Here is a 10,968-nt window from a genome sequence, read left to right as displayed (position 1 = left end):
ATTGCTATTTATAGCATCCTGCACACAAAGATTTAGTGTATGCGCTACACAGGGATGGTGGTGCATATTCAGGTCCTTAGAGATTGCTTTACCTGATATTGCATTATCTGTAACCACCGTTATGACTTTATCTGTTACTCTAAAATTTTCAAGGATATTACGTATAGCCTCAGCTATGTTTTCTCCAGTGTGAGCTTGTTTGATTTCCTCTGTTGCAAGTACAACTGAATATGAATTAAAATCATAAATAAAATGAGTAGTAATTGTGATAAAGGATTTGTTGCTCTCGGATCACCATAAGTCAGTTGTAAGTGACAAACTATCAACGTTGTCTAGCATATCTACGAGTTTTTGTTGTATTGTGCTGTAATATTCTGGAACTAATGATTGTGTGAGAGTTTTCCTTGAAGGTAACGTGTACTCAGGCCTTAAATATTTTGAGTATAGCCTGAAACCCTCATCCTCGACTATAGATAATGGCTGATAGTCTGGGCGATCATGTGAATTAAGTTTTTATCAAAGGCATTCAACTGAGTTCATCGGTTATTGTGTTTTTGGAGGTAGAAGTGAGGCATAAATGATTTATTCTTTTTTTAAAGCGAGGAAAAATTGAATCCTACGATTTTCTCTTGTTGAAGTGGTGATTTAAACGTACATTTGTTGAACTTGTGGATGGTGTAGCTAAATCAATGTCAGATGTAGGCGTTTCATTACGGTCGGTAACATGGTCATCAAGCAAAGACTTAAGCGCAATATCATGGCCTCTTTTGATATGGTCATGTAGATTTGTTGTGTTTTTTTTAAAACTTTAAAATGGCAGCACAATGTTTCACATAACTTTGTCATTTTCTACCTTATCAAAAAATTCCCATACTATAGATTTTTTCTTTCTCGGGCGCACCATTTTTGCAACCAAACGCTAAACTTATGCTTATAAATCTACAACTCTAACCTATAATACTACGTAAAATATTAAAATTACAATTAATTATTTGTGGTAGTTAACATAAACACGTCTTTACCGTCACAGTATAAAGTAAACTACTGAATCTTTAACACTAATCAATAATATTACGCAAAATATTAAAATTGTAATTAATTATTTACGGTAGAAACATAAACACGACTTTACCTTCACACTATAAGGTAAACTACTGGAATTAATGGAGAGGAGAGTGGTGCAAACCAATATATGGAACGGAAGTATGAAAAAAGGTTGAGCCAGGCTCGTTAAAAGTAAACAATAACAAAGTGTCTTAACGAATGCAACAATCGAGAGAAACCTTTCGATTGTAAAGACCTCTCGCTAAGCAATCGAAACAATCGTTAAGCAGAACCGCTCGAGTAGGAACATTTCGATTGTATCAACCTCTCGCAATCGCGCATCACTAATAGAAATGGGGATCAGTTCAGTTACGTTCAAAACTTTAACCGAAGAGGATTGTAGAGGATAGAGGGGGGACTCGGACTTCTTTTGAGTTTCCTGTGAGAAAGGAAACTCCAGAAATTTGAAAACATCCTGTGGGAACCATAGTCCAGATTTTTTTCCAAGAGGTCTATACTTAAAAATAAAAGTCGAAACATAACCAGTTATCAACATGGTTAATAAAATTGTTACTGCTACTTTATGGGTAGTTATTTTTTAATATATTAATTATTTAATTAGTTACATTTAATACCTGTTTTGCAACCATAAGCGTAACTTGAATAACCTAATTTGAGGGGGGGGGGGGATTTCGATTTTGATATATTCTGGAATCTCCCGTGTGGACATTTCCGACAACCCTCCAGTCCGACACGGAGATCCCAGCGTTCTCTTTCTTTGTAGCACCGAGAATGGTCGCAGAGTCCTGAAGGTCCAGGACTATCAGAAAACAAATGATAGAATCAGAATCAGAAATAATTTATTTCGTTAATAACATAAACTTACATGAAATAAGTCATAGATAAAATAGTAGATAAATATAATAATAACAATTAAATAAAATCAACAATCAAATAGTCAACATAGGTTATTTCACATGTTTGTGCAATCTGACAGGAATTCTTGAACAGAATATGGGCATTTTTCAAGCAAAATAGTTTTAACATTTTTTAGAAAAATTTGTGAGCTGGTTATGTTTTTCAGGTGCCGAGGCAGCGCGTTATAGAGCCGTAGAGCTGAATAGTGCATGCCCCTTTCAAAAATTAAGGCAATTATATGGGGCAATGTGGATTTGCCTGATATCTGGGCAGTGTATCTGGACAATCATTACACAAACACATGTGGCCACAGGGCGCGACCATATGTGTAGACCGCTGTGACAGACACACTGCGCAGATCTGGGGAAAAGAAAGTGGATCTGCCGCAACAGGGTACTCCTTCCTCTACATCATCCACAGGTTTAACAGCTGCAGCAGCGACATGTGGTACCTGAAATGAACGACGAATTCTATAGAAACAAACATATATAAACATCTCTATGTTGTTTGGGGTTAATGAAAGTTGTTGGTGATATGGAGGTGTTATTTACTATCTACAATATTATTCTTTGATATTGTTGATTATTGCTTTGGCCTTTGGTTATTACTGGATGTGGTAGTACGGCGCCCAGTTCCAACAATGTCTAAAAATACAACGTTTATTATGGTGTCAGTGTTTTACCTGGTTTTCAGGCGCAGCCGGTTGTCTCTCCTGAGCCGCTACTCTCCGCGGGCCCAAGCGCTCTTGCAGCCGACGAGTACAATGCGACATCCTGTCCAGAAATTGTGCCACATTGCACTGTCCAAGCATCAGGTGCTCAGACGCCACATCAATGGCACTGTCCTGCCTCCTGTAAGCTCTCCTGGTCGGTCCCACATGGAGAATCCCATCGCTAATTCTCCTGTAGTCCAACTACTGGGAGGACTCAATTTTCCTTAGCTCAACTGCAATGTTACAATTCAGTTACATTTATGATAATTTTACTTTGTTTTATCATACATAGTTTATGTACTAATCAATATTGGATGTAAAGACATGTTAATATCTCCAAATACATCCCTTGACAACAGTTAGAGTATACAGACATTATATTTTAGTTATGTATATCTTGTTTGACCGTTGCTTAGAATGACACAACATCTATAACGACTTGGATTGTTGATATTAATATTCGAAAGTATTAATATATAAATCATCAATAATACATCCAAGACTTTATAAAATATTTTTTTATTAGTAAAGATCCTAGTGAATATTAAGTACAATGTATTACTAAAATTGTTAACTATTAAATATTATCTGGTTTGTCTAAAATAAAAATCAAAGTTCTAAATAAAAACAATGGATTTATTTTAACTGGCAAATTAATAAGTTCAACGTTTCAGAATTTTTATCACTCTATTTTCCACAAAGAATTGACAAACCTCTTAGTAAATTTAAAAATTCCTTTGGCAAGAAGTAATAATATTAATCAAATATATCAAACTAAAAATCAGAGCTCTCTTCTAAAATAAAATAATAAAGTTTTAAAATAAAAATTAAATACCACTTGGAAATAATAAAAATAAAAATTTCAACTTCTCTTTACACTATTTGAACCTTAACTTTCAAGTCTCTGCAATTCAGATTACAACTCTCTCTCTCTAACAATTAATTTTCAATTAATAATTCTCAATAAAATAGTTCCAGTTAAATATTAATAAATTACTACTTTTTCAAATCTCAATTAAAGTTATTAACAAAGTTCAATTTTAATTCACTTCTCTTGCAAGCATGAACCAAATGTAACTTGTATGATTCTATTATGCTCTATTGTTCTTCGAGAATAAGTTATTCAGAATGCTCCGTAGTTTCTATGAATTTAATTTTTTCCTATAAAAAAGACAACAGAATTAGTTTAAAATCAGATCAGGATGACTATTTCAATAAAACGTACAATAAAGTGGTGCTTACCTCAAAATCACTCGCAGAAAAAAAAATTTAAGAAATACGGCGCACAGCAATTAACTTTACTCACGAAAATAACCAAAAGAAGGGCGAAAATTATGAGCGGGCGCTAAAATACTTCCCTTTCCAATCAACTTTGCAGGACATCCGTGTGCTCTCTCATTGGTCCAGCTGTATGAAACCAGGAGAACAATACTCACAATAAGACAAGTTCTAATCAATTCAAGGCAGTCAACCTGCCTTCCTAACAATTTAAAACTACCAGTACTAACTTGCCAAAGGGTTACATGTTCGATTTTACCCTGACATTTCACAATCTAATCTAAAATTAAGTCCCAATATTTCGATCCCAAAATTTTTATTTAATTTAAGTTTTAATTAAAAAAATAAATCAATGTAGCTTTAAAAACGCTACAACATCATTAACTGTTTTTACTTAAATATTCTATTCATGACATGGCGAATACCAATTGAAAAGTGGCTATAATTATGCTGTATAAGAATTGGAAAACAGTAAAATGTATAAGTTTATTTCTTCCATAAATATTTACTCTCCCATCTGATGTATTGATTTAGGATAGAATAAAGTTATAAATGATGTACCAACACTAAGTACACTTGTACCAAATTAATAAGAATGTCTCAGACTGACCTAAATTTCAACATTATTACAAAAATAGAGGACTTACATCAAGAGTGGCCTAAACTGTTGAAATATGCCATGTGTTCTTACGTAGTGGCACACTACGTCCTAGCCCGCTTGAACTCTCAGCAGGGAGTAGGCACAATGACATTAACATGTCTATTGCCTTCCCTGCCTCAAGGTGCTCCTCAGTAAGAGGTCTCAGCCGCAACGTTTTGTGCATTCTATACACAGCCTGCAACATAAAATCATTTTTTTAAACTTCAAGTAGATTATAGGGCTATAAAAGCATGAAATAATAAATAAAAAACATTTTAAATAAAGCATCTGCGATTCAACTTATTTAATACTTTCCCCCTGCACTAAGCACTCTCAACATCAACCCTTTGTCATTTTAAATACCAGCCAATCTATCTTTTAATGTAAGCTACAGTGAAATCACACAGGCATTTATTTCATTAAAAAATAGCAATCATAAGATATTTTGAGATTTTTAAATTCTCTTCTATTGAGTTTGTTTCTCAACTCTCTTCTATTCTCACTCATCTTTTTAATGCTTCTTTAAGTGAAGGGATATATCCATCTGATCTAAAGGTAAACCAAATAGTCGGAAAAAAGTTGGATCCTGATTCCTTTAGACCAATAACCATAATCCCAATATTTGCAAAGGTATTTGAAAAATCATGCATCAAAAATTTTATGATATCCTGGAAATAAATGAAGTGTTAACCTTAAATCAATATGGCTCTAAACCTGGATCAAACACCTAACTTGCCATAGCTAACTGTATAAAAAGAATTATATCATCTCTTGATTCTAGACAGCACACCCTTGGCCTTTTTGTGACCTCAGCAGGGCATTTGATGTTGTAGACCGTTTCAGACTCAAGCTTTTCAAAAACTCAATATTTTATTTTGGTCTAAGCTCTACAATTTACTTCCAGATGTAATCAAATTTCAAACAAATTTAAACAATTTTAAAAATTATGTAAAGGCTTACTTGATTGGGAAGGCTATCTACAGTCCCCACGAGGCTCTCGTGATACCCATGTATTGATTAGACCGACCTTTTTGTAGTATGAATAACTTAAAATTGTAACAAGAATTTATTTTGTTTTACCTTTAAATTGTATGCTCTATTGTAAACAGTTGTTCTGTTACTTTTTTATACTTCCTGTTAATACTGATGTTTTGACTTGCACAGTGTCCCGAGTTAGTGAAACTAGACTTCACCGGAAGTCTCCTCAACCGCAACAGGAGGTCTCGGAAGCGCGCCCCTCCCAAACTCGGAGCAAGGCATAAAAAACAACAACATGCCACTAGTGGGAAGAGAGACAACATTTCCAGTACATAATATAATTAATCTGATGGCAAACATTCGAACACAAAATACAATAAAATAAATCCTCTTGCCAACGAAGTAAATTAAATATTTTAACTGCAGCACCACGGTGCACTTAGTAACTTACAAACTAAATAACAAAATAAATAGAATTCAAAAATTAACAATTTTATAATAAATAGAAATGTGACATATAAATAACATAGTTTCAGGTACGGCATGTAATAAATATAACATTTTAAACTGGCAATTATTATGAACTGAGGGGAGGGAAAAGGTTGTCGAATTTCTAGGCCACTATTTTTAAAAAGTAATTTTGTTTCAAGTTTGTAGCCAATATTAAAAAAAATATTTAAAGCCGATTTTCGAAAGAGGCGGGGACTTAGTTGCCTCCACGAATCCGAATTAAAGATGAAATCCTCCCCTACAGATCATGTCACTAAACTAAATAAATACTTTGGTAACATAACACTGGCCCTCCTCCAGATATAATATCTGGCAGCGCTCCATAAAACCCGATCCTCTCAAGTCATTTTAGCTCCAACCTTGTTCAAGATGAATTGAAACACAGAGACAGTCCAGTTGGAGGACGGTACAGTAGCGCTGGCAGGGCGCGGGCATTCAATTTTGGTTTACCAGTGTTGTTTCCATTGGGCAGACTCGCCGCACCAGTCATGTTGACGGCATTCACGGGGACCCTATTGAATCCCAACATAACTAGTAGATATTCAGAAAAGTTTCACTATAACCCGAGAAATAATAAAAACAATTATGTTTGGCACAAAGTATATATAAAATATTTAAATTTAACAATTAAAAATAACAATCTGTAGCTAACAGTACCTTTTAAGTATCGAAAAACTGTTTCCAGAAAATAACTCAAGACACCAAGTATTATAAGATACACTACTTGGTGACAATTTTAAATATTACATACAAAACAAATTTTCAAATATTTAAAAATTTATTTATAGGCTGTTCTAAGCCATACTAAATTATTCAGCTTGGTAACATTTACTTGTAAAAATAATTCACTGTATTTTATTCATTCCGTAATATTAATTGTAATGTATATTATGTAATTTACAAATAATAACAGTACATTATTTCCCAAATAACAATAATTAAATTATAATCCAAAACTAAGCAGTTCACGCTGCTATAAAGCAATTAATTAATTAAACAATAAAATAGAAATCATGAGCGTTGCCACCCAATTTTTGCACGCAACACAAAACACGAGGAAACAAAACACTTTGCGACAAGAAAACGTACACAAATTACAAAATAATAAATAAACTACTTTTAACTGATCAACGAAAATCTGCGTGGGAGAGAAACCACCAACTAAGTTAAGAGAGAGAATAAGAAAAAACAATTACCTGCCGAAAGTCGGAGAACTAGCCAGCTATGGGCATCAGGACGACCAGTTGACAGTAAAGCGGTGTCCTACATGAGCGACCAGGCGCGAGCGATGCGAGCGACGCGAGCGACGAGATATTCGCGCGTGCGACGGGACTGTCCTACTTGAGCGGACAGTGAAGCGACAAGTCCAGTATTGAGACCACGTAAACATGTCACTCCTCCGTAAGATTATGTTTTGTGAAAGTGTTTATTTAAAGTATATACTAACAGAAACGGTTAGAAACCCGACGGATGATATTTATTTGCAGAGGCCTTGTCACGGGGAATATCACCACCTCTTCCATGAACTGAAAAGTGCTGAAAAGGATCCAGTGTTGTTTCATTCATACACTGGAATGTTACCGACAACTTTTTTTTATATAGCTGATGTTATAAGAAGTGAATTCAAATACAATGAGGCGAATTTTCAAAACCCGATCTCCGTGGAGGAACGACTCTTGCTGACTTTGAGGTAACTAATAAGATTACAATATTTATATGTGATTTGTTAATTTACTTAGAATTATGAGTAGGTAAATGGCTCTTTTCAATATCAATATAGACTTTTAAGTACAAAACCGCTGTAAAATAGTACTTACGTGTTAAAGTTATAAACTTTAATCATGTTATGGTATATATATCCTCTGAAGGTATAAAAAAACGAACAGAGTTTAGGAAATCATTTTAATTGCTCCATCAATATGAGTATATACAGAATAGGAAACACAAAAGAACGATTAACATTTAAGCTTTGTAAGGTTTTAAGTGTCAATTTAAATTCCATAACAAGATAGATTGAGATTGAGTCTCGTCTGTGTTAAGATCTTGATGTACAATTACGTCAGGCGTACTTGCTGGCGTCCTTCCTGAACTAGTAGTAGCATGAGAAGTAGTTTCTGGCGTAGTTACTGGCGTTTGTGGAGTAGTACGAACAAATGTATTTGGAAATGTAGCGTAATGGGGCCGGTTGGCGTTCATCATTTCCTCAGCAAACATGTTCTGAACTTTACTGCGGAAAAATAATTTATTTACTGCTGGTAGAGTTTTCATATGTGGCAGCAATGACTTGAAGAAATTTAAATCGTCATCATTCTGGTCACTGTCTTTTTCGAGCATGTTAATCTTTTTAGCCTCTAGGGCCAAAATATCAGCCTTAAATTGCTCTGAACCAGTTAATTTACGTCTTTTAGATATATAAGGTGCCGTTTGTACCTGGTCATTGTTGCTAGTATATAGATTTTTAACGGACCGTGAAACTTCTGAATTGCTACCGACATTAACATCATCAACATGAGATTGAATTGAATTACCAGGGTCATCAGGATCGGATTCGTGGGTTATGGTATCAATGTTATTTTCATTTCGCTCTTCATCAGTAACTGACATGTTAGAATCAGTAGGCCTTGGCGTCATTACACCTCTGAGGAACAGCATCCTTTCAAAATATGGCCAATGTCCAGTGTATTTGGGGGTTTGGTCACCGTCACTTCCGGACCGATAACCAGGGACTATCTTCAATTCCCTGCGAAACGTGTCCCTTAAATTTTTCCATTTGCCTTTCACAGTCTCGCCTGTAACAAAAAAATAAATAAAAATAGGCCTAACCTACTAGTGAAAAGTATTTTCATGATATTGTTATATTTGTTTGTTACAGGTACTTAATAACGGGAATGAGATTCAGGCAGCTTGCATTTACGTTCAGGATTTCCAAAAGTCGAGTAGCCATTATTGTTATTGAAGTATGCAAAGCAATTTGGAATAAATTAGTTGGGATACACATGCCGCAGCCTACTGGAGATGTTTGAAACAATTGCAAAGGACTTTTGGGAGAAGTGGCAATTTCCAAACTGTTTTGGAGCGCTCGATCTGAAACACGTCAGAATAACACGTCCTCCAAAATCCGGTTCGATGCATTACTGTCATCACGCTTACTATTCCATCGGTCTACTCACACTAACTGACGCTAATTACAAATTTATTATGGTAAATGTTGGGTCATTTGGAAACGAAAATGACGCTGGAGTATTTACTAACTCTACACTCCACGACTCCATTGAGAGCGGGCAGACTAAACTCCCAGAACCAAAAATATTACCAGGAAGTTCGATAAAGGCCCCATTCGTTATGGTAGCAGACGAGGGTTTCCCAATGCAAGAGTATATTGTCAGGCCATTCCCCGGCCCAGCTCTGCTTAATAGTGCAGAAAATAGAACTTTTAATTACAGATTATCAAGAACTAGGATGGTAGTAGAGTGTTCGTATGGGGCTATTCATTCTAAATTCAACTTGTTTGGAAAGTCCATTGAAACTAATGTGGAAAATGCAGTACACATTGTCAAATCCATAACTTTGTTACATAACGTCATTAAAGATCTGGAAGGTGGTGACGTAGACAACCGATCGGTCGTCTACAGTCGAGGAGTGTTGGGTGGTAGGCGAGGGAGGAGTGCCAATGCCGTCTCAAGTCTTGCTGCAGCCACGAGGAGTACTTCAAGGAACATCCCTTACTGTAGCAAATACTGCCACATATGCCAGCTACTTTTTTATTGTCCAAATAACATTGTACTTAAATGTTGTATAATTATACATACTATTGAAATTTAAAACGCCTTTTAATGTGTTGCAAACATGTAGTCCATACAGCATTAGTTTATATACACTTACGTACTGTGTCAGTCTTACGGCATATACAAAATGGAAGAAATTAATTCATAACTGAATGTCGTAAATTTAACATTTAACAGATATAGTTTTAGTTATTACAAATAAACTTACTTGTTTTCCCCAAAGCAATGGCCACTGCTTCCCATGCGCGATTCGAAGCATGCCTATTGTGGTAGTTATTGTCCTTCATGTTCCACAAAATACTCCTCTTTTGTACTTCACAAATTAGACATTCTGTAAACTCCGACATCTTTACACAATAAAACACGTACACTCAATAGAATCTCGACACAATGTCAGACACACACTCAGAAGATGGCAAGAATTGAACAGAAGTCTAGCGACGGGCGACGCGACAACCGATCAAAACAAATATTTTGTTCTAATCGCGTCGCGGAGTGATCTCTCGCTCGCAACAATCGCAAAGCAGGACACATCCGCATGAAAACATAGTTTGTTATTTTCGCGTCGCTCGCATCGCTCGCGCCTGGTCGCTCAGGTAGGACACCGTCTTAGAGATTCGCGTCGCCTCTGCCGAATGTGTCCGACCGCTCCGACCACTAGTAGCTGCCGGTAATCAGCTGGACGGTAATCAGTCAAGGTCAACCACCTGACCTCGACCAATCAGTCCATCCAGGCAGAAAATAATCAATATGGTAACGGAATCACCCCCCCCCCCCCACAGACTGACAAAAGTGGCCGAGGTGGGAAAAAATTGACAAAATTATCCAAACTGAGCCCCGGCTCAACAGAAAACTTTTGAGTTCTATTGTGTGAATAAATTATTCTTTTTCTTAATATCAAAATGTTAATTCTCGTTGTTTTAACACTCATCAAAATGTCAGCAAATTTGCTGTTACTAAAACTTTTAGCTACATAACTAGGTTATTTGCTCCGATTTCATATAAAATATTAGAACTTACTTGAGCGTAGTGGAAGAAACAACCCACCACTCTGGCATGTAGCCAAACTAAGCGGGCCGCATTTCTGATGGCAGCCTCAAAGT

General features: G+C 35.8%; 1 protein-coding gene across 1 annotated transcript; it reads right to left on the bottom strand.

The window, feature by feature from the left end:
* Window positions 1-8,066: 8,066 nt before the first annotated feature.
* LOC124370147 lies at window positions 8,067-10,423 on the bottom strand. The gene is made up of 2 exons (XM_046828437.1): window positions 10,056-10,423; window positions 8,067-8,869 (listed from the first exon to the last, which is right to left on the bottom strand). Exons 1-2 carry the CDS (start codon window positions 10,210-10,212, stop codon window positions 8,067-8,069), a joined length of 960 nt encoding a protein of 319 aa, XP_046684393.1. The 5' UTR covers window positions 10,213-10,423.
* Between the last annotated feature and the right edge of the window lie 545 nt (window positions 10,424-10,968).

The sequence above is a fragment of the Homalodisca vitripennis genome, unplaced genomic scaffold (genome assembly GCF_021130785.1).
Source record: "Homalodisca vitripennis isolate AUS2020 unplaced genomic scaffold, UT_GWSS_2.1 ScUCBcl_4;HRSCAF=275, whole genome shotgun sequence".
Classification (NCBI taxonomy): Eukaryota; Metazoa; Arthropoda; class Insecta; order Hemiptera; family Cicadellidae; genus Homalodisca; species Homalodisca vitripennis.
The sequence above is the reverse complement of the archived record's forward strand: the minus strand, read 5'-3'. Positions and strand labels throughout refer to the sequence as shown.